The 24,318-nt window shown below is 41.4% G+C and overlaps 1 protein-coding gene across 1 annotated transcript; it reads right to left on the bottom strand.

Annotated features, from left to right (window-relative positions):
- Positions 1 to 8,834: 8,834 nt before the first annotated feature.
- Positions 8,835 to 20,512, bottom strand: LOC149322787 (uncharacterized). Its single transcript, XM_089532103.1, has 8 exons — positions 20,427 to 20,512; positions 17,203 to 17,306; positions 15,877 to 16,095; positions 15,175 to 15,234; positions 14,168 to 14,254; positions 12,787 to 12,938; positions 10,629 to 10,741; positions 8,835 to 8,979 (listed from the first exon to the last, which is right to left on the bottom strand). Exons 1-8 carry the CDS (start codon positions 20,510 to 20,512, stop codon positions 8,835 to 8,837), a joined length of 966 nt encoding a protein of 321 aa, XP_089388229.1.
- Between the last annotated feature and the right edge of the window lie 3,806 nt (positions 20,513 to 24,318).

Genomic DNA, 24,318 nt, shown 5'->3' with positions numbered 1-24,318 from the left:
AAAAGGTCCAAAGATGCAGGCATAGATAAAAACCTAAAGAATAAAGAGCTCAGAATGACCCAAGAATGATCCAGGGGATCTGTTGTTAGTTAGAGTTAGCAGTGAGACATAAATTCTAGAAGAGAAATATCTTAGCAAAGCCTATAAGAGGGGAGTTAATGAAATGTGGCTAAAGTATACCTTTAATGTATTCATAACATTCTAATAACTTGTCAATTAGTATTTTTCAGTGTTTTTGCTTTTCCTTTGCCTGGGAAAAGGGGGAGCACAGACAAGAGGAGCGAAGTTTAAGCCCCACTTACAACCGGAAGCTGAGTGGGCTCTACTTCGCCATCAATCAAGAAAAGCTAGGCTGCACCTTTCCAGGACTCCAGGTGCTCTACGCCAGCTCCTCTGAAAGAAAGATTTCAAATGCTCTCTATCACCCCTTTTCTCTTTTATGATTTCCTATATGTTTGTTATAAGTGATTACACAAAAATAATAAAAAGAATACACATACAGGTGCATGTCCCATTTTCACACCCCGGAAGCTGAAATGGGCACCACCTTGGACTTCAATCAAGTTTGAGCTGAAGCTCCATCAAAATATTATTTTTTTCAGAGACATTGCCTCTTTTTCTTGTTTATATTCCTTGTTTGTGTTCTTTATTTATGTTTCTGTTTGTTGTCTGAGGTTTTTATAAGTGATTAATGCTAAAAGTGATAAAGTTCAATCATACATATTCTCAAATCAAATCACATCCCAAGACATAAGCCTACATATACATGCACATATGTTCCTGACATAAGCAATAACATATGATTTTCACAATAAAGTTAATAAAGCAACCCTATTGAAAAGAAGAAATAAGCTCATCAAGCTCCATGATCAAAGACATAATTGTGTTTGTCGTCAGGATTCCTATTAACTGTGGAATTGGCATAAAATTCAAGAAGCATAAGTTTTTTCTCAGGACGCTCTTTGAAAGGAGGGAGACTTTTATACATCTGGAGATAGTCTTAAAGTGTGAAGGCCAGATCTATTCTGATTAAATGGCATTACACAACAAGAGCTATTCCATAGTGATCTCCCTGAGGAAACGTGAGATGGAAGATGCCCCTGGAGTGGAGGAACATCTGAAACATGGTGGCACCCTGGGCATTCCTATTCTGTTATGAGAGTAGTCCAGAGAAGCATAGTAACAGTTGCTTGGCAAGAGTCTGTAACCAGGCTAAAAATTATAGTTTCTCAATGAGAGGTGATTCTGACAGCAGATACAATATTCTTTATAGTGGAGTTTTCCTATTGAATCATGAAACAAATACACAACACATCACTATTAGAAGATTAGCTTGGTGTCAAGAGTAAACTCCAGAGAATCAGATCCAACAAAAGTGTCAAAGGGTTAAAAGCAATGAGAATATGTGTGTTTAACTAATGCTATACATTGTCTTTCTGAAATTGGACCGACTGGAAGATGTTATTGCCTGGTGATGGTAAGAATATTAATATTTTGGTAACTGCTAGACAGGTTTGTTTTGTTCTGAGTTTAGAGTGTCATATAAACATAGTTAATAGTTGATAGTATCATGCAATATGAATATTGATGAAACATCAAAAGGGGGGAATGTGGTGGAAATATTCCTTGTTGAAATAAAAAAACTATAGAAAGATGGAGTCACCTTTGTCAGCCAGAGAGATGGTTTTTGAAATAAAGGCTTGGAGTTTAGAAAAACTAGAGCAAAGGAATAATGAGTGCATCTTGACCTGGATGGAAGCTGGCACCAGTAAAAAAGACATAACATAAACTACTGAGATAAGGACATTCAGAAGCAAGGTTAGAAGGAAGGCTAAAGGAGGGGGTAAGGAGTGATGATGCAGTTTTAATGTATGCATGTATTTCTGTTCTGATTGTAAGAATTCTGTATGTTTAAATTGTAATTAGCCAATCAGGTGTATTGAAGAAGCTTCTTTGTCTTGAATAATATAAAAAGAGCCATTTTGTCTTGTTCGGGGTCTCAGCTTTTGGAACTTGAATTCCACTGAGTTCATTGTTTTCCTTTGTCGACAATTGGAAATAAACTTATGGATTTTCAATTACTAGGTCCTCTTGCCAATCCTTGCCAATCCTATTGCTTTGCAAATCCTAGAAATTTAAGTTTCCTGAAATTTCTGTTACACAGGTAACAATTTAGAATCATAGAATCGTAGAGTTGGAAGAGGCCGCAAGGGCCATCCAGTCCAACTCCCTGCCATGCAGGAAATCTAAATCAAAGCAGCCCCAACAGATGGCTATCCAGCCTCTGCTTAAAGACCTCTAAAGAAGGAGACTCTATCACCCTCCGGGGGAGTTTGTTCCACCGTCGAACAGCCCTTACTGTCAGGAAGTTCTTCCTAATGTTGAGCTGGAATATCTTTTCCTGGAGCTTGCATCCATTGTTCTGCGTTCTAGTCTCTGGAGCAGCAGAAAACAAACTTGCTCCCTCATCAATATGACATCCCTTCAAATATTTAAACAGGGCTATCATATCACCTCTTAACCTTCTCTTCTCCAGGCTGAACATCCCCAACTCCCTAAGTCATTCCTCATAGGGCATGGTTTCCAGACCTTTCACCATTTTAGTCGCCCTCCTTTGGACACGCTCCAGTTTCTCAATGTCCTTTTTTAATTGTGGCACCCAGAACTGGACACAGTATTCCAGGTGGGGCCTGACCAAAGCAGAATACAGTGGCACTATTACTTCTCTTGATCTAGACACTATACTTCTATTGATGCAGTCTAAAATCGCATTGGCCTTGTTAGCTGCTGCATCGCACTCTTGACTCATGTTCAACTTATGGTCTACTTGGACTTCCAGATCCCTTTCACATGTAGTCCCGTTCAGCCAGCTGTCCCCCATCCTATATCTGTGCATTTTATTTTTCCGCCCTAAGTGCAGTACCTTACATTTCTCCGTGTTGAATTTCAATTTGTTAGCTTTGGCCCAGTTTTCTAGTCTGTTCAGGTCATTTTGAATCTTGATCCTGTCCTCTGGAGTATTAGCTACTCCTCCTAATTTGGTGTCATCTTCAAATTTGATAAGTATGCCCCCAATTTTGTCCTCCAAGTCATTGATAAAGATGTTGAATAGCACTGGGCCCAGGACAGAGCCCTGTGGGACCCCACTGGTCACTTCTCTCCAGGATGAAAAGGAGCCATTGTTGAGTACTCTTTGGCTTCGGCTGGTCAACCAATTACAAATCCATTTAACAGTTACTTTGTCTAGCCCACATTTTACAAGCTTGTTTGCAAGAATATCATTGGGAACCGTGTCAAAGGCCTTACTGAAATCAAGATATACTACATCCACAGCATTCCCTTCATGTAACAAGCTGGTAATTTTATCAAAAAAAGAGATCAGGTTTGTCTGGCATGATTTCTTTCTCTGAAACCCGTGTTGACCTTTTGTGATTATGGAATTACTTTCTAGACGTTCACAGACTTTTTGTTTAATTATCTGCTCTAGAATCTTTCCTGGTATCGATGTCAGACTAACTGGACGATAATTGTTGGGATCCTCTTTTTTCCCTTTTTTGAAGATGGGGACGTTTGCCCTCCTCCAGTCTGCTGGCACTTCTCCTGTTCTCCAGGACTTCTCAAAGATTATTGCCAATGGCTCTGATATTACATTTGCCAGTTCTTTTAATACCCTTGGATGTAGTTCATCTGGTCCTGGAGACTTATATTCGTTTAGGTTAAACAGGTATTCCTCTACTACCTCTTTACTTATTCTGTGCTGAAATTCCTCTTTTCTGTCCTCTGCTCTATTATCCTCAGGTTGAGCACCCTTTGCCTTTTCTGAGAAGACTGTAGCAAAAAAGTGTTGAGTAATTCTGCCTTTTCTCTGTCCCGTTAGCATTTTGCCATCTTCTGCACACAGTGGCCCTACTGTTTCCTTCTTCTTCCCTTTGCTGCAAAGAATCTATCACAAAGGGCAACTGATTTGTTAGCTATTTATTATCATTTTACTCTTTCTGCCATGAACTAGGAGCAGTGCTTGTGGGATATTATGCTTTAGAAAATAGCTTGGCTGGTCTTTGGTGTTGTGTACCTCGTGTTTGGCATTGTGGGTGCAATTTTTCTTAACAAATTACCTCCTAGCACTGGGATCTTTGCCCCCATTCTTTTATTGTCTCTGTTAATGTTACTTTTCTGCATTGCTCATTGTCCTTCGCTTGAAAGCCTGAGATTCATTCATCAGAGCCAATTATAAAAGGCAAGGGGGGAAAGACTGCGGAGCCTAGAAATGTGTTCAGAATTATCAGAGTACCAGATTAACGGGAAGCTTTAAAGAAGCGGTGGTGTCAGAAACAAATTAGATTAAAGAACTTGGGGAAACAGGGGCAAGGAATTTTCCAGAAACTGGTCTAAAGAGTTTCTAGTGGTCAAGAGGTGTGGTTCTCTTAATCCTGCTGATTCTGTGACATTAACTTCCTCCTTCAAAGCTTTATGTGAGTTTTAAAAACTGGGCAACTTTGTGTAATATGCTGTGTTAGTCGAAAACAAGCTTAGTATCAAGCTCTGAGCACAGTTTGGGAACAGTCATTCACTTCACATTGAATGTTTGCAGAGAGTTTGATGTTGTCAAACACCATTAACATGTTATTCATTCATAAGGATGATACATAAATTCAATTTTTAAGAATACACCAGTTTTTTCATCAAGGATAAGCTAGTTAGTTCCATTTAATTTACTTAACTAGAATCTCAAGATCCATAGTCTTGGCCAGCATGAGATTCAGCCCATAACAAAAAGTGTCAAAGATTTAAAATGTGATTATTTTTGGTTGCTTGTCCTTGACATGTCATTTAAGAGCAAGATATCATTTCTAAAATATGGATAAGAGAAATATATCTGGCTTTCCAGCATAAAACTGAAAAGACATTGACAAATCTTATATATATATAATTACATTACATTACATTTTATTTCTTCTATATATAAGATAAATCTATCAATGAATGGTAAATGCTGGAGTGATATGACAATGTGATAAAAAAAACAGAATAGAATATTAAGGCAGGATATAATCTGTTAAATAAATCACTCAAATTTCAAAGCAACATTTCAATTTTGGCATTTCAGAAATCATTTTAATACCTGCCCCAGTCAACCTTCCTCAAAAGATCCTGTTCAGCAATTTGTTGCAAGTACAGATTTAAATGCTATCTGACTGATGTGCTGATCTCAGCTTCACTTTAAAAATCAGGCCATGTCCTATTAGCACTGCTAATGAAATCAAGTCATAAACATAAAACCTTCTTATAATAATCATAACTCTGATACATTTAAATAGACGATGACAAAGTTTTACAGGTAAAAGAAAATTAAAACAACAACAACACAAATATACAATATTCAATACTAAAATTCATAGATGCTCAAGTCGTAGTAAATACAATGGTGCAGTAAAATGGTGTGTCTTATATAAAATGGCAAAGGTTAAGGTTTGTGTTTTGAAATGAGTATATTTTTGGAATATTTTCAAGCTGTAGATAGTTGAATCTGCAAATGAAGAATCCATGGATATGGAGGGCCAACTGTAAAAACATTATATATAAGGCATAATAAGCCTAAGTATCCAACTAGTTCCAACTGGAATAGACCCATTGAACTAATGGGAACATAGGAAATCGACACTTAATGCAATTTCCATCACTTCAGTGTGTCTACTCTTGTCAGACCTAACAATTAGATTTTGGTCATAAATATCAAGTAACATTTGCAGAAAAGAGAGAACCCATAAACCCATAAACCATAGAAAATCAAATAAAGCATTCTGTAATGTTGTTGTGAGGGCTACAAAAATTCTTATTATTACAGTATATCTACAAGGGCTATTAACTAAAAGGATTCCACTGGAGCATACTGAAATCCACAGAGGTTTAACTACCACCTGATTTCTGGATTTCTTCTGTAGCATCTCTTGTTTCTCTTTTCAGCATTTGCACAGTTCGCCCCAAGTGTTGGTGTTGATTTGCATTAAACCTATTTATTCAGATATTAGCAGAAATAATTACCATAGGCCTTATGTTTCATGGCAGTATATTTCTAGGTATGGTATACATTGGTGGAAGTGAAGAAAGGTGCAACCACATTTGCACGACTCATTGGAGATTATCGCACTGCGTTCTGAGACCGTTCTCATCATGTGATGAGAACGGAACGCATTTGAGTATACCGCACGTATGTGTTCCAATCGGGTTCTCAGAACGCTTAAATGTGTTCCAAATGTGTTCCAGGAGGGTACAGATATGAATGTGTTCCCAGAGAGCTGAAACGTGATGAGAACGTTCCAACAGAAGTGTGTGCGATATTCTTATGTGTTCTCAAATCCGTTCTCGCATTCCTCCGTCTCCTGATTGGCTGAAAGAATGACAGGCAGGGAGGGAGGCAGGCAGGCGAGCGACTGCAGTGAGGGAAGGTGTGTGTGTGTGAGGGGGGAAAGAAGGAGGGAGGGAAGGGAGGAAAGTTGGGACAAGTGAGAGAAGAGGAAAGAAGGGAAAGAGAGAGAAAGAGAGAGAAAGAGAGAGGGAAACGGGGCCAGGGCAGAGAGCAAGAGGGAGAGGGTCTGGCTGCTTCTGCGGGGGCCTCTAGTGTCATGTCCAGCGGGGCTCCTGTGCTGGCAGCCTGCAGGAGGCAAGGATGGCAGGGATGCCCAGGACCTTCTCCTCCTTCCCTCCAGGAAGGAACCCACAAAAGCTCCTCTGTTTGGAGCAACACACAAAAGCAAGCAAACAACTCCCAGAATTCCATAGCAAAGAGCCAGACAAGAATTAAAGCGGGGAGGGAAGCTCACAGGCCCCACCTGGAATATTGTGTCCAGTTCTGGGCACCACAATTCAAAAAGGAGCGTGTCCAAAGGAGGGCGACTAAAATGGTGAAAGGTCTGGAAACCATGCCCTACAAGGAACGACTTAGGGAGCTGGGGATGTTTAGCCTGGAGAAGAGAAGATTAAGAGGTGATATGATAGCCCTGTTTAAATATTTGAAGGGATGTCACATTGATGAGGGAGCAAGCTTGTTTTCTGCTGCTCCAGAGACTAGGACCCGGAGCAATGGATGCAAGCTCCAGGAAAAGAGATCCCACTTCAATATTAGGAGGAACTTCCTGAGAGTAAGGGCTGTTCGACAGTGGAACACACTCTTTCCTCAGAGTGTAGTGGAGTCTCCTTCCTTGGAGGTCTTTAAGCAGAGGCTGGATGGCCATCTGTTGGGGATGCTTTGATTGTGATTTCCTGCATGGCAGAATGGGGTTGGACTGGATGGCCCTTGTGGTCTCTTCCAACTCTATGATTCTATGATTCTATGAAGGCACACATTACATGCGCACACACACAGGAGGCAAAAGGCTGACAAGCAGCCAAAATGGGGAATTGGGATGACAGCAGAGGACTCTTCTTTTCTAACCGGTTTAAAGAGCTGCTATGGCTGCCGGGGCTCTGCCCTTGGCCCAGTCCCCTCCCTGGCAACTTGCTTTTCTTGAAGAGACCTGCATGGAGCTCCTCCTTCTTCCCAACCTTGCAAAGGAGGTTTGGGATGTAACTTGCAAGGCTCATCTCTCCTCATTTCTCTTTCTCCCTGCCTTCCTCCCGATCCCTCCTTCTTCCCTCCCTTCCCTCCCTCCTCCTTTCCCCCCTCTCTCTCACACACACACCTTCCCTCACTGCAGTCGCTCGCCTGCCTGCTTCAATGCCTCCCTGCCTGTCATTCTTTCAGCCAATCAGGAGACGGAGGCGGCCTTGGTGGAATATGTTCTCGGAACGGTTTCAGGAATCGCTGTGCGGTAAAATGCAGTTCTGATCACGTTCTAGTTTACTAATGCAGTAATATCTGTTCCAGGAACATTCTCATCACGTGATGATAGGAACGTTCTCAGAACGCAGTGCGATAATCTCCATTGTCAGCCACTAAAGGGCAATACAGGTAGACACAGGCAGTAAGTGTTCCCTCCCTAGTGTGTTCACTCTTGGTACTGTTGGCTGTGTTGCTTCCTTAACTGATATTTCCTGGCTTGATTTCACACACAAACACCCAACTTCATATCATTGTTAGCTGTACAGGAAAGGTAGTCTACACTCATTTTTGCCTCACACAAAATATGTAGTTCGCAGATGATTATCTTTAGTTGATTGTTCAAAGCACCAGCCTCTGCATATATGAATATGCACTGCTTAGTTAATGGACTTTCCCAGTCTTTAACAAATACTTGCCTAGCCTATATGTGTGCATGAGCCCTCAGTGAGCCTTTTAAAATGAGAAAGTGAAAACAATTAAGAAGAAAACTGGCTTTATTTACTTTTCAAGCCAATTCTCAAAGTATACAAAAAGGCAGCCTATCACACCATTTGAGTTAGCAGCAGTATGAGCAAAAATAAATTCAAGACTGGAAATCTTTATAAACAGCAGGAAGGATGTTCACAATCAGCCATGGTTTACCAAAAAAATCCAGCCAAATCAGTTTAAAATTAAAGTCTTTAAGAGTTGTAGTTAAAGGACCTCTTTGGGATTCATGTGCTTGGCATATGAAAAGGATATCACTATTCCTGTGTGTCCATGTTGTGGGGTGAACAAAATGTGCTTTTCCAGATGTTGTCTAACTGCAGCTCTCAACAGTCTTGGTCAGCATAATCAGTGGTTATACTGCAACTCCCAGCATTCCTCACCATTGATTACTCTGACCAGGACTGCTGGAAGCTGCAGTCCAACCACGCAAGACCACACTTTCCGTGCCTCTGCATTAGAATAAAGTCTGTAGCAGCAGGCAGTTAGGCCAACACTTTCTCTGTGCATGGGGGCATTTTGGAGATGCTTAGGTCCTTGGGTTTGGCACAGGCTGCTCACAGATGTAGTTGCATGGATAGGTGCAGTAGACATCATTCCATTTCCCATTGTTCCACAGATGTGCACAGTCCTCACCGGATTCACTGTTGTTGGGCTCCCCTGGTGCCCAGTAGCTATGGTCGAAGCAAAATACTTTTAGAAACTATCAGCATATCCAGACTTTAGAAAACTTGCCTCTCCATATCTTGGGTCAAAAAACAGTAGTAAAGCTGCTGCTGGAGATATGGATAAGGGTCATTGTGCAAGAGACTGTGTGTGTGTGTGTGTTGGGGGGGGGGGTTTCTAAAAACTTTTTTGCTGTGTGATGGCTTTCAACTACCTCTTTTCTGCTATAAGGTGCAGGGGGAAATATATTTGGACTGTTTCACGGAGAATTTAGGAAAAGGAGACACATGGATAGATCCTTCCCATAGGTTGTGTTTCTGCTGAAAATCATCTCCCAAAAAGCACCCCTTTCCCTCAAAGTGGCTAAATATAGGACTGGACAATCATAGTGCGGGGAAAGTTAACCCTTACTGCATGGTCCTAATCTGGATTGGGGTAGCTGTGCATGATCTGATGAAACAAAAAAGAAGCGGTAAAAAATAGGATAGTTTGGCTAAGAGATGGGCTAAAGATAATTAGATAATTGACACTTTAGAATGAAGTTTTTGATGACATGATATTTGAGAGACCTTCAGTTACACCTTCCCATTTGAATCTTCTTGGGATAGATGCACACCACAACATCCCAATTTTGGGACAGAATTTTTACAACTTCCACTGCTAATATGTAAAAGAGGCAGCGTGATGTAGTAATTTGAGGATTGGATTCAAATTTGGAGATGAGGATTTGAATTTTGCTTGGTCATAGAAGCCCATTAGGTGACCGTGGGTAGAGGAAGGCAAAACCAAATGCCCCCTGAACAAATCATGCCAAGAAAATCCTGTGAAAGGTTTGTTTTAGGGCTACCATGAGTAAGAAATGACTTTAAGGAAGAGAACATCAAAAAAGTTAGAAGAAAGGCAGTATGGTATCATGGTTTGAGTGTTGGACTAGGAGCTTGTCTACATTACTTATATGCTTTGAATTCTCCCCTGGGCTGGCTATGTGCTGTTCACATTATGCAACCCCCAAAACCCTGAATTGGGTCCAGTCTGTTTACACAATGGCTGGACCAATTCAGAGTTTCTTTTTAATGTGGGGCAAAAGGCTTACCTTTTGCTCCAGGTTTTCTAGAAAACTCAAAACAAAATGCAGTGATGATGGGTGGCTGTCTTTCCACGAGGTCCCTGTGAACATCTCTGCTGAGTTGCTCTGAGGTTAGAACGAGGTGTCCAGTCTCATTCTGATCTCAGACTGGCCCACACCAGCAGTGGCACTGCCGGCCGGCTAGTAGGGATGGCAGACACTTGTCACTGCTGTGTCTTGATGCAGCAGGTGATGGACAATTCAGGTGGAAGAAGCCAGAGCATTCTGGCAAATGTAGATGAGCCCTAGAACTCTAGGAACCAGGGTTCAAATCCCTGTTCAGGTATGGAAAGTCACTGGGTGATCTTGGGAAAATTATACTATCTCAGCCTCAAAGGAAGTCAGTGGTAAACTCCTCTGAATAAATCCTCCTAGGAAAACCCTATGGTAGGATAACCATAAGTCACAGTCAACTTCGAGGTGCAGGACAACAATGAAATCAAATGAGAAGACAATGTATTCCTCTGCACCCATTTCTTTCAAACACATTTGAGAGGAGTGGAAGATCAACCAGGGCTGTTTGATACTCACGTGAAGCCACTTGTGCTGTCACTCCCATCCAGCCATTTCCACTCCCCTTCGACATTCTTATCGCTGAGTCCTATCCAGTAACGTTGGTTGTTGGTCCGATTCTGAAGGAAATTCTACAAGAGTAAACAACAACTGTTAACATAATACAATCCCATGGGATGTTTGAGGGAGGTACAATCCCAGCATTTTGCAAGTTTGCTCAGATTGTAACTATACCCATATTTAAGGAAAGTATAAACTTAGAAATAGCCTACAGACCAATTTCAGTGGCCCTTGGTATCTATTTGGTATTCAGCCCATGGAGTTTGGTTCCAGGACTCCCTGTAGATACCAAAATTTGTGGATGCTTAAATCCCATTAAATACAGTGATGAAGTAAAGTGGTGTGCCTTATATAAAATAGTAAAATCAAAGTCTGCTTTTTGTGATATATATATATATATTTCAAGTCATGTATGGTTGAATTCATGGATAAAGAATCCGTGGATATGGAGAGCCAACTGTACAGTGTTAAACATAAACCATAACATTTTTACAGCTATACTATACATTTTACTATTAAAATGTTTTTATAAATCAGTTTATAAATCATGATCAATTTGATTTTATCCCTAGAAGAAACTTGGTTGATGCTCTCAGTCAAGCTTCAAATACATTTTACAAAAAAGAATAACACTCTACTTGCTTTGCAGTTAAAGCTATCGATTGTCTGGATTGGCAGTATATTTTTGCGGTTCTTGGATGCATGAACATGAGGCAAGAGTTTGTCAATAAACATCCGGAAACTCCAATTAGTACAAAACATGGCAGGCAGGTTAGTCACCGGAAAATCTAGGAGTGACCAGATAACACCTAACACCTAAAGTCACTCCACTGGCTGCCTATTAGTTTCCAGGAGCAGTACAAGGTGTAGGTTATTACCTTTAAAGCCCTTCATGGCTTGGGTCCAACCTACTTAAGGGATCGCCTACTTCCATACAATCCACTCCGCACACTCCGGTCCTCTGGGAGGAATTTATTGCAGCCTTTAAAGACCAGATTAACTGCAACCTCCCAGAAGACCTTTTCTGCAACTACTCCCAGGCTATGGAACGGCTTGCCGGATGAGATCTGTTAAATTACCAGCTTAGATGCTTTTAAGAAAGCAGTCAAGATGGACTTCTTCCAGCAGGCCTTTCCCAAATAAATTCCCCGGCCACAGATTGATTACCCCCTCACCATATATTTACTACCACCCTGCCTATGTCATCTTTATTATAAATTGATTTTAAAACTCTTTTAATTGTAATATATTTAATTCTTTTTTTAGGGGGGAGGATATTGTAATTTTATGTATTATATTGTATGTGAACATTTTAGTGTGAGCCAGTCTGATTGTCTTGCTACAGAAGAGCGGGATATAAATAAAAGTTTTATTTATTTATTTATTTATTTGCTCTAGCATTGGAAACATGAGTCAAACTAATCTGCAGAGATTCAGACAATAAAGGTGTGATGCTAAAAAACAAAACAAAACAAAACAAAACAAAACAAAGAACACAAGATTAGTCTTTTTGCTGCTGATGCCTTCTAGTCCCCCCCCCCATGTCCAAAATAGTATTTTAAAGCTTTAAATTTTTTTGAAGGATTACTATGAACATTTTGGCCTGAAAATAAACTATGAGAAGCCAAAATTATTTTGTATCAGCACCTCAGAAGAGGAACAGAAACAAATCCAGGTAACCTTAGCTACTCTTATAGTAGATACTCTTAGTCTATTTAATCTTACAGTAGATACCTAAGGTTGTTGCCACAATTAAAAAAATAAAGCAGTTTGATAGCACTTTAACTGTCATTACTCAATGCTATGGCATTCTGGGATTTGTAGGGTTTTTTTTAGATATATAGTCTTCTCTGTCAGAGAGCTCTGGTGCCCCACTAAATTTATAATCTGAATGGCAGGAAAATCCAGTGATCTTTTCAAGATGGCACCTCCCTTTTCTAGGCCTCTTTTGGGATCAGGTGTGCTTTGTGCCATGCAATTTTCTGATTGATCTTCTCCATGAGTTGGATTCCCTGCACAGTTATGCTCAAAAGGTAAAATGGCCATTGTAGTACAACACATTTGAAGGGCACCATGTTGGGGAAGGCTGCTCCAGAGGAGGTGAGGTTCTCCTTACCTGTTCAGCCATACTCTTTATGATGACAAGTTGTGATTGTTTCGCCTCACATTTCTTTTTGGCAATCATCCAGGTGGCTTTCTCCAGGGAGAAATAGTAACACTTTCCATGGAATCTCACCCACTGTGTGTTGTCAGGACCACAGGAGGCCACTGGGTAAGGAAAAGAGAGACAGTCATACCTCAGAGATTTGAAAGTCACTTCACAGATGCATGAAAGAGAACAGAAAGATTATCTATGAAGGATGCCCTGTGTCATAGGACACAGTGTCATAGGAGTCTAGAGCAGAGCTGGGCAACTGAAGTGGGTCCAAGGGCCATTTGACTGCTTCTGGGACCCTCTAAATGCTACATGAACTGCCACAAAATTAGAAGAGTGGCTGAAAGCCCACGTCTGGTTTTGAAAAACCCATTGGTTTGTTTTTAATGTGAACCAGTGCAACCTATTTAAAAGGTGATTTGCTGTTTCTGGTGGCATAGAGGAGCCACCAGAAACAGAACACAGAAAAAAAAGGATTTGAGGCACAACTTCCATCCTCCTGATTCACTGGCCAAACAGCCTGCGTCTGATGGAATGTATAGCCCAATATCTTTGAGGGGATCTAGGATGCCTACTCAAGCCCCACAGAAAGGGTAAACAGGGTTGCAAAATGTATAGGAAACCATTGAAAGATGCATTGTATCAAGGAGGTGTGGTGGCCTACCACGGTTGCTCCTCTATGCCACCAAAATGGGTCCTTCTTCACTTCTTTGAAGAAGAGCTTGCTTTGATTTTGCTGTATCATGAATTTTGTATATTTACCAACCTAAATGTTTCTAAAGGATAACATGCATCTGGAACAGCTTAGGGAGGACCCTTAATCACTTGTACAGAGCTAGCAGCTTGATAAATGGCCTTGGAGTAGGGCTAGGCCCATGGCTGGGACCTGTGGAGATAACCACCTGATTGATGGCCTTGGACTGGCCTGATTCCAATCACATGGTCCATCCCCAATGTAGGCAATTGCCAAGTCATTATGAGAGAGACAAATAAAACCTATACAAGCACTTAAAAGTATGGACATAAGGTTGCTTCAGCATGGATCTGCAGGCCTGGGGTGTTGTGTATCTTGGGTTCCCTCTGTTGCTATCTTTGATTGTGTATTCTTGCATGGCAGGGAGTTGGACTCGATGGCCCTTAAGGTCTCTTCTAACTCTATGATTCTATGAGCTCTTTGAGGCTCCCAGCAGCTGAATGGAGGTGTTTGCATGGTATGATTTATGCATATTCTTAAGTACAGTGTGCCTGTGTAATACGTGGGTGCACTATACATGGCCTTCAGCTTATATTGAAAGCCGCGCACCAGAAAAAGTAATGGCATGTATGCCCATGGCACCCGCACCGTACCACACCGTGTGCACGAGCCGCATTGTTTTCAACGGGGCTTGAGCATTCATGGACTTTCCCTTATGCAGGGCTGGGCTGGGGTCTAGAATAGGGAAAGGAGCGTAAGGGAAAGGCGCGCTGTATAATTTAAAGGTAAAGCTTTCCCCTTTGACAAAGTTGTTGTGTCCAACTGTAAGAGGGGTTGCTCATCTCTGTTACTAAGCCGAGGGAGCCAGTATTGTCAAAAACATTTCCATAGAATACAGCCATGGCAGTTCAAGTGGCATTATAACAATATAAATGTGTGGTGTGAAAGTGCCCTAAGAGAAAGGAATTACAGGAGGAAGAGGCTATTGCCTGGTACACATGGGCGCTTTGTGGCGTGACGGCAGTGATTTTAGGGTTTGGCAGTGCGCAGCAACCTCACACTTCCGAACCCTAATATGTACAGATGCCAGCATCATGGTGGCCTCCCATTCATTGGGGAGTTGCCATGATGCTGCTGCCGTATAGCGACCAGATGTCGCTGGCAGGAAGTGGCGTCATGGTGGCACCCCTTCTTGCTTCTGGCATCGTAAAAAAGAAGCCGCTCTAGGTGGCTCTTTTTTTGTGGTGCGTCTGTGTTGCAGCATGGGGATGCTGCAGCACAGACATGGGGCAAAAACAGATGGCACAGAGCTGTCCATCTGTACTGCCCCTATGTTTCACAGGGCTCACACTCAAACCTCCCTTCCAGCATTCTAATGACAAAACTACTGCAGCATCTTCTCTCCCACGAGCACTAACTGATGGAGAAGCAAGCAGGCATTATGCATCTTGAAAACATATGGGCAACAATCCTGGACAAGGGATCAGTTAGGAGAAGTTTGAAAGCTCATGAAATAAAAACAACTGCCATGTATCCACCCCTCCCTTTTCTCCTAGGCTTCATGGTCTGAACTCTTAGACTGTCTGCCCTTCATGTCAAGCATAAGAAAGTTGGAAAGACTTGGCGACACTTCAGGAGAATATGGAAGGACTCACTTTCACGATCCTGTTGAGCCTCTGGTTTTAGCGGTTCTTTGTTCAAATCTGAATAAGATGCTGAAAATTTTAAAAGGAGAAAAGCGATTGTGATGTGTGAAATATCGGGAATTTAGTGCTGAAATTAAAAATTCATCTCTCAGCACTGCCAAATACTATCAAGTGTCAAATATTGAGTGTTAGTTACTATGGGGTCATTCCCACTGCAGTTTGCTTTGGATTTGGGGCAAACGACCCTCGTTCCTATTTGAAACCACTTCTGATCTCATTGGATCAACTCCAGGGGGAAAGAAGTGGGGCAAACCCAAACAAACCGGGGTTTCCTGACACTACTTTGGAAGTGGATAGGTTTTTTTTGGGGGGGGGGGGGGGAGAGAATTGATTCTGAAGCATGCCCAATAAGTGAAAACGACAGATCAGTATCGATTCTTTTTTTTTTACAATAGAAATAATCAAAAAATCAATATATTGCTAAAACAATTACTTACTTTAGCAATAGATCGATTTTTCAATTATTTCTATTAGTTTTTTTTAAAAACAATTATTTCTTGCCCTCCTCCTCCTCTCTCCTCCTGGGTCCCCTGCCCTTGCCCTGCAGCAGTTCTCTCTTCCTTCCCCCCTCTGCTCCTTCCTTCCCTCCCCCCTTCCTTCCTTCCTTCCTTCCTTCCTTCCTTCCTTCCTTCCTTCCTTCTTTCTGCTTACCTTCTCTCTTTCCTTCCCACCACCACTGCTTCTCTGGAGCTGGTGGGACTTCTGGCACTGCTGCCACACCACTGCCGCTTCTCCAGAGCTGGCAGGGGTTGTGGTGCTGCTGCCAAGCCACTGCCACTTTTCCAGAACTTGTGGGGCTTGTGGCACACTGGCCAGCACCGGACAGGCGGCGGTGGCAGTGCAGCAGCAGTGCCAGAAGCCCTGTCAGCTCTAGAGAAGTGGCAGCAGTGGGAAGGAAAGAGAGAAGGTAAGCAGGATGGGGAGAGGGAGAAGGAAGGAAGGAAGGAAGGAAGGAAGGAAGGAAGGAAGGGGGAGAGGTGAGGGAAGGGAAGGAAGAGAAAAAGAGAGCTGCTTTCCCACGGCTCCATCTAATGGGAACGACAAGAGTTCCCAGCAAAAAAAAGCGATTCCACAAAAGGTCCTTTTTCATAGTGAGAATGAGGAACCTTTTGGAAATCCCTTAGAAAGTGGAGTGGAGCCCGATTGGAACGCAGATTATACCCCAACTGGGAATGACCCCTAAATGTCATCTGCTAAATGCTTTCAGACATTACAGGTCCACTCAGGTCCAAAACACATTGCAAAAATAATCCAGTTGGATTACTGCCCTGCCTCAGTGGTAGGAAATTCTGGGAACTGTAGTTTTGTGAGACATTTACCCATCTCTATCAGAAGACTCTGGTACCACAATAAACTACATTTTCCAGGATTCCCTAGTGCTGAGCCAGGGCAGTTAAAGGGGTCTCAAACTCAGTTATTTCTGCAGTGTGTTTTGGACCTGTGATGTCTAATTTTACTTACATAAAGATGATTATGATGATGGTGGTGATGGGAGAAGGGGACCATCCTATGCAAATCATCTTTTGAATCTGGAGAAATCAGAGAACTCAGCATTGGAGAAGACTTTGCATGCTGCAGAAAAGGTTATGTTCAGTGCAACATAGACTGCCTAGTATTACTGAAGAAATAATTCAGTTTGACACCATTTTAACTGCCATGGCTCAATGGTATGCAATTCTGGGAATTATAGTGGCATCAGAGTTCTCTGAGAGAGAAGGCTAAATGTCTCACAAACCTACAGTAGCTAGACTTCCATAGCATTGGACCATGGCAGTTAAAGTGATGTCAAACTGGATTATTTCTGCAGTGTGGATGCAGCCAAAGACTCTTTTAACCCACCTAATAAAAAATATCTCCTGTCAATGTGACTTTTGAAGTGCCTGAGAACTTTTAAATAAGAATGAGAGGGAGAAATATCTCTCCCAGATTCTGTCTTTAAGATAGTACTGAAGTTTGGATTCAAAGTAATTTCATTACCTTTAGAAGCCACAATCCCAAACAATATAATGATCAGAAGATAAGCGACTGCCAGCAGCAGGTAAACCAGGTAGGAGGATTGCCACTGCCATTGACGTATATATCTGGCTATCAAAAGAAAGAAGAAAGAGAAGGTGGAATCTTGGACAGAAAATACCTCCAGCAAGCTAGGACAGTGGAAGAGTTTAATATAACTTTATGGAAAGTGCTATGTAGCTAGCCAGTACAGTACTGTCTACACCCAGATGGTAAACTAATCCTTCTCTTAAATGGACATGAAACTATGATGCAATGATATACATTGTAGACCTTTTAGTAGCATCAGGCAACTCAACTGCACAGGTAGGTAGGATCAGGATTTACTGTATACACTCATGTATAAGTCAACCTCATGTATAGGTCAAGAGCAGGTTTTGGGACCAAAATTATGGATTTTGATATAACCTGTGGATATGTCGAGGGTAAAACTTAGAGGCATGTAACAAAGACTGTAAAGGATGAAGCAAAGGAAAATGATGCTAAAGACAAAATTCAAGCAGGCATAACTGCTTGTCTCTGCTTTCACCAAATTTACGACAGTAGTCCCCTTTTATCTGCAGGGTACTTTCCAAGCTTCCCACTAGATTCCTGAAATCACAGAAAGTACTGAATTCTATACCTGTAATGTTTACCAACTGCGATTGACTCAGGTTAACTGAAACTGCGAAGAGCAAAACCATGGATGGGGGCTGGAAAACTGCATTACATTTTTGGTCCATGGCTGATCATGGGTAACTGAAACTGCAAAAAGAGGTTGTTCGCACTAGCCAAATGGTTCTCCCTGGCCTTGCATCATTTAATGCAGATTATGCAGGGTGAATGCCCTGTGGTAGGACTGAGCCTGATCCTGCCTGTGCAGACAGAGATCTGGGTGATCCAGTCTGATCATGGGGTAAAGAGCCTTTACCACAGGGTAAAATAGACCCAGTTTTTCATGAGGATTCTAAGAAACTCCATGGCAAGACCGGGCTGTTCACATACATTTCCACATCAATGGGGCAAGCGGGGGCTTGTCAGATGGTGTGATAGTCCTGAATCAGTGAAGGGATGGTTGTGTGAACACTCACCTGTCCCAATGCTGACCCAGGGACTAACCCAGGTGAGCACTGGGGCCAGGATAGCACTGACTCATCCTGTCTGCTCAGGCCCAAAGAGAAACGATAGATAAGGATAGATTACTGTATTTCCTGGCTCAGAAGATCAACATGAGGATTATGATCCCTTTTTTTTCTGGCTTAGAATTTTAATGTATATCACAAAAGAATTTAAACTTCTTTACTTGAATTGATAGGAAAATAAAGTATACATTTAGTGCAATATTTAAAACATCAAAAGGGTAGTAGAAGATTGCCAGTGACTTGGGATGGTAAAATAATGGAGAGCATGGTCAAAAGTATACCCTGATTTTTTTTAATGTAGTCATGTCCTGAAAACAAATTATTCCTCACTATTTTCTGAGTTTACTATACTTTGTAAAATATTTTTTGTAAGACACTGTATACCTCTTAAATTGATAACTAATAGTGGACCACCCTTAGGACATGCTGAATATACTTTTAATTTGGTTGTGACCTATTCTGCACTGCAGAAATAATGCAGTTTGACACTGCTTTAACTGCCATGGCTCAGTGCTATGGAATCCTGGATTTTGTAGTTTTATGTGATATTTAGCTTTCTCTGTCAGACAGCTCTGGTGCCACAACAAACCACAAATCCCATTATTCCATAGAATGGAGCCATGGCAGTTAAAGTGGTGTCAAACTGCATTAATTCTGACCTGTGGCAGCAGCCAGACATTAGGGATACAAATCTTCACTTATTTTGTTTAAACTTGTGACAACAAATAGTTTCAAAAGTTTTCTCACTACGAAATGAGGTGAGAAGTGTTTTTCTGCATTTTTTCCTGCATTTTTGGTGAAAAATGCAAAAGTTGGAGTGGTTGTGCCAAATAACTTTTTTTGTGTGTGTGTGGAGGGGGGGGTACAGAAACAATGTATTTTGCACACAACACAAATTTTCTGTGCAAAACCCCTTGTCTTTTGCACACAAAAACCAGGATTTTTGCATAACAAAGCTTTGGCAGAAACAAAATTTTCACAAACAAACAAAACACCCTCACAGGGATTGACCTTCTTCTTCCTCACTGAGGAAGAGAGAAAGTCTGAACATTCATTACATTCCTAAGATAACAGAAAATATATATTTAAAAACATAAATTTCAGGTAGTCCCTAAACCACAGGTTTGAGGTTTGCTTCCTTCCAGCCCTGTGACAAATAAATCAAATACTGACTTTGCCATCAATTCTTCCTTCAGAGTTTCAGATCTGGCCATATGAAGAATAAAACTTTTTTCGGTTTATTTGTCATATTATTAATATGAGAAATCTATCTATCTATCTTAAAAGGGAACATTATTAAAATGTCCAAAATGTCACATTGCTCTATGACATGTTGGGAAGGGAAGGTTACTTGGTGAGCTATCAATTATCAATTGCACAACTAGCTTTGGCTGCAAGGTTGCACAACCATTTCTTTTCATTGTTCAGTCCCAGATTGCAGGGCTGTAGCAATGTGGGTAGGGAGGGATGAGGGCATTGCACACCCCCACATAAAAGTTCTGCCCCCTCCCATTGGCACTTTCTTCCAGTCACCAATTTCTAGCAGAAACTTCAGTTTAGCCTTTAAAAATACAATTTAGGCACCTAAAGAAAAGGGACAAGCAAAGTGCCCAAGGGATAAATAGTCTTGGGCTGCATCCACATTTCAGCAATCATCCAGTTTGACATCACTTTAACTACTGTGTCTCAATACTATGACATTCTGGGAATTGTAGTTATGTGAGACATTTCGCTTTCTCTGTCAAAGAGCTTTGGTGCAACAACAAACTACAGTTTCCAGAATCCCATAGCACTGAGTCGTGGCAATTAAAGTGGTATCAAACTGCGGATGCAGTCTTGGTGTGAATCATTTTCAGTTTCTCACTCTGCAAGGCTAGAAATTTGGAGACTGATGAAACATTTGCAGCGGGAGCGGGGCAGAATGACAGAATACTTATTGGGGTTATAAAGCAACAGTCCTGCTCAGATAGGAAGGTTACTTTTGGATTTGGTGCAGACCAGCCCCACTGTTTAAAAAACAAATACATAGAATGTCTTGAAAGATCAAACTGATTCTATAGCCAGTACTTACCTAACATTCTTCGTGCTGCGGCTGTTCCAGCCTCTTCACTTGTGTCATCTTCCTGTCTCTCATAAGCACCAACTCGAACCATCGTGCTCTTCTGCCAAATCTTTCCTTTTGATGGATTTATATTATGACCCCAAATTTGAGGAACTTAAGGAAATATGATGTGTAGACCTCTTTCCCCTGGCATTTTCTCAGTAAATCAGTCCTCCTGAGAAAACTTAAAATTGCAGCATAATGACTTGGGCCACACAGTTTGGTTTCTTTTTGCTTCATGCCATTATGTTTATATATCACCTTTCCCTTTCCAACCTGGTCAGTCACATTCTTTTCAGCAAGATCTCCATTGGATCCCCTTTTGACCGAATTTCCAAAACACACTGCAGAAATAATCCAGCTTCATTATTATTATTAACATTTATAAATCGTTGTAAATTTAGACTGCTTTGTGAGTCCTCCAGTTGAGAATAACAGATACCAATGGAGATAGTGGAGTGCCATTGAACTAGACCATCATGGAAATCAGAGTTTAATCTCCTCATGCCACAGTTCTGATCTGTCTTCTATTGCATCAGCTTTTTCTGCAACAAGAACTGACTGCAACCATCAACTAACAGTAGGGTAATTCAGCAGCAAATAAAGCATTTGGTGCTATTTTGGTTTGTATCCATGAAGGCCTCATTATGTTGAAATATTTAGGACTATAGACTGAGCAATCCCTGCACATTTCATGCTTTTATCATAATTGTTTCCAAAATCTGCTTCACTATAAGTAAGGACAGTCTTATCATTTACTTCATGCTTACAATTGCTGCAACACAAATTCCTTAGAAATGGGTAGTTTGTGCAAACAGTTGACTCAGCCCAAAGCATGAATATTTTTAAAGTAAACATTGAAGAAAGCAGAATTTATCTCTATTGCTCTCAGGAAGTGCAAAATTGTCCCTGTCCTATGACTCATTTCTTGAATTTGGATCTTTAAAAACAACCGTAAGAGAGGAGTATCTTTGTCAGGCCCCTCAGTTTAGCAGAAATCCTTGTTAACCACCCTCAAGTCAGTCTTGATTCATGGTGACCCCATAAATAAGACATCTTCAAGATCCACTGTTTTCCATTGCTCTGCTTCAGTCCTGCAGATTCAGGCCTTCTGGATTCAGTAAAGCCATCTGGAGTGCAGTCTGCCTCTCTTTTTTCTACCTTCTACCTTTCCTAGCATTACTGTATAGTCTTTTCTAATAAGTCATGTGTTCTTATGGTGTGGCCAAAGTATGACAGCCTCAGTTTTATCATATTGGCTTTCAGGGAGAGTTCTGGATTGAACTGTTCTAGGACCCATTTGTTTGTCTTCCTGGCCATTTTCAGCACTCTTCTTCAACATCACATCTCAAATGAGCTTTCTTTCTATAGGTTTTCTTTATTGACCATTTTTCAAACCTATACATGGTGATGGAGAGAACAATGAATTAGACTATCCCCACTTTAGTGTTCAGAATTACATCGTTGATCTTTAGGATTTTAACCAGTTCTTTCATAGCTGCCCTTTCCATTCTTAGGACCTTATCACATTAGATGAATCCCGGGCAGAAATGGAATTTAAAAGTAGAAAAAACCCTGCAAATATGGGATATTTTTCAGACGACGTTTCTTCCAAAGAGTAATAACATGAAAATAAAGCTAATTGAAAGCTCAACAAAAATGACAGCTTTTTACTTTTGGGAACTTCCAAAAGTAAAAAAGGTGTCATTTTTGTTGACATTTCTTTCACTTTATTTTCGCATTATTACTCTTTGGTGCAAACACATCTGAAAAACCTCCTGCATTTGTGGGTTTTTTATACTTTTAAAATCCTGTTTCTGTGTGGGATTCATCTAGTGTGATAAGGCTCACAGGGGCTGTGCAGACCGCCCCTGAAGGGGTGGCCTGCAGCTGCCTCCATCTTTGCCAGATTGGGGCTGTGGCAACCACACACTGTAGCCCTGATCTGGCCTTTCTGTGGCACAAAAAGGAGCTGCAAAAAGTGGCTCCTTTTTGTGCCCTGGAAAGGGCGCAATAGCTACTGGCACCACGGCTTTAAGGCACTCCTTTGGCACTGCATCATGTTAATGCAGCGACAGAGGAGCACACGCAGCATCACACCATCTTGGGGGCAGAGTTGGGGTGTATGTCATGTGGACACAATAATAATAATAATAATAATAATAATAATAATAATAATAATAATAAATTTATGTATATCCCGCCTCTTCTGTTTTGGGGATCAAGGCGGGTAACAGCAAAGTTTATACAATATACAACAATAAAAACAACAAGCCCCACAAGACCCTGACCCAACCCTCCCTCCCATGTCTCAACTCCACCCCCAGGCCAGCCTTAATGGCCGATATGCACAGCCCCATAGTCTTCTTCTGATTTCTTGAATACAGTCTCCATTCTGGTCAGTATTTATCTGAGTTATGGCAAATCTTTGACTGTTTCGATTTCCTCATTATGTATGTTGATTTTATATAGATTTTCCATAATCACTATTTTTGTTTTCTTATCATTCAGCAGTAATCCTCCCTTTGCACTTCTTTAACTTTTCTTGGGCCTCATTCACATGTCATTTGTTTTACTGGAATGATGTGAATAACCTCACTCATGCGTTCCGGGTTTGTTATTCACACCATGGAACTGCAACTTTCTGGAAACTGTATTGCTGCACACCTCTGCAAGTTTTGTTGCTCACACATGCAGGCCCCCTTCCTTTGTCCCCACACCCACTGGCACCCTCAGCCAGACGGAGAAGGGTTGACATCCCTTTTTCTCTCCCTCCTTTCCCTTTCTCTTTCCTGTTTTCTCCCCAGCAGTGCCTGTTGCACTGGGGAAAGGGTGGCACTTTCTTGACCATATGGGCTGTGGATGCATGGGCTGTGAATGCATTCAAAACCCATTAAAGGCATGGAGACTTTTATCCTGAGTCTATTTGGGTCTATTCACATCATTGTTCACACAGCCAACAATACAAACCTTTTGTAAAACCTCAGGAAAAAGCCCAATATCAATTATCCCGAGGTAAGTGAGATTTTTGGCACCCTCCCCCAACTTAATTGAGTGTATTCGGGATGCATATGAACAACAAAGATTCTTACCAAATTCTTCCTGGATTATTTTTATTGTGTGAATTACCCCTTAGTAGTTGTTCCACTAGTAGTACAATGTCACGTTAGCAGAAATTCCTCACAAAACCCCTTTACAAATATAACATATATAAAATATGTTTTATACTCTTTAGATTGTAAAGTCGAAGATTCCCTCCTCCCGCCATGGCCTGGAACACAGATGACCCCCCCCACACACACACACACTGTAATACTTTCTTATCAAGTCCTGCTTGTTTTACTTATTTAGATTTGTGTAACGTCACAACGAGAGGCGGTGTGGTGGTTTGAGTATTGGACTAGTACTCTAGAGGCCAGGGTTGAATCCCTGCTTGGCATAGAAAATCACTGGATGATTTTGGGCGAGTCACACTCTCTTGATCTCAGAGGAAGGCAAAGGCAATGACTCTTTGAACAAATCTTGCCAAGAACACCCTGTGATACTTTTGTCTTAGGTTGTCATAAGTCAGAAATGACTTGAAGACACACAGCAACAACCTCACGGAATGTAGCTCTCTGTGTGATAGGGGTGTCAGATGTCAGAGCCTGGCCCTGAGTCTCCACGTTTTGTGTGTCATCTCCAGATGGGAGGCAAGTGTGCAAATTTTCCTAACTAGCCTCTAAATGGGATCTGATGCCTTTAGAGTACTTACTGTCTGCCATATATAATGGCAAGGGGTAATTATGTTTCTGTGAGACATGCTTGCTGAATTATTGCAAATCACTCAGCTCAAAACGTTGAGGTTTGTGTGTGTGT

The sequence above is a fragment of the Sceloporus occidentalis genome, unplaced genomic scaffold, assembly GCF_023333645.1.
Source record: "Sceloporus occidentalis isolate IW3139 unplaced genomic scaffold, rSceOcc1.0.p SCAF_1, whole genome shotgun sequence".
In the NCBI taxonomy this organism is placed as follows: Eukaryota; Metazoa; Chordata; class Lepidosauria; order Squamata; family Phrynosomatidae; genus Sceloporus; species Sceloporus occidentalis.
This window is presented reverse-complemented; position numbering and strand designations above follow the sequence as displayed.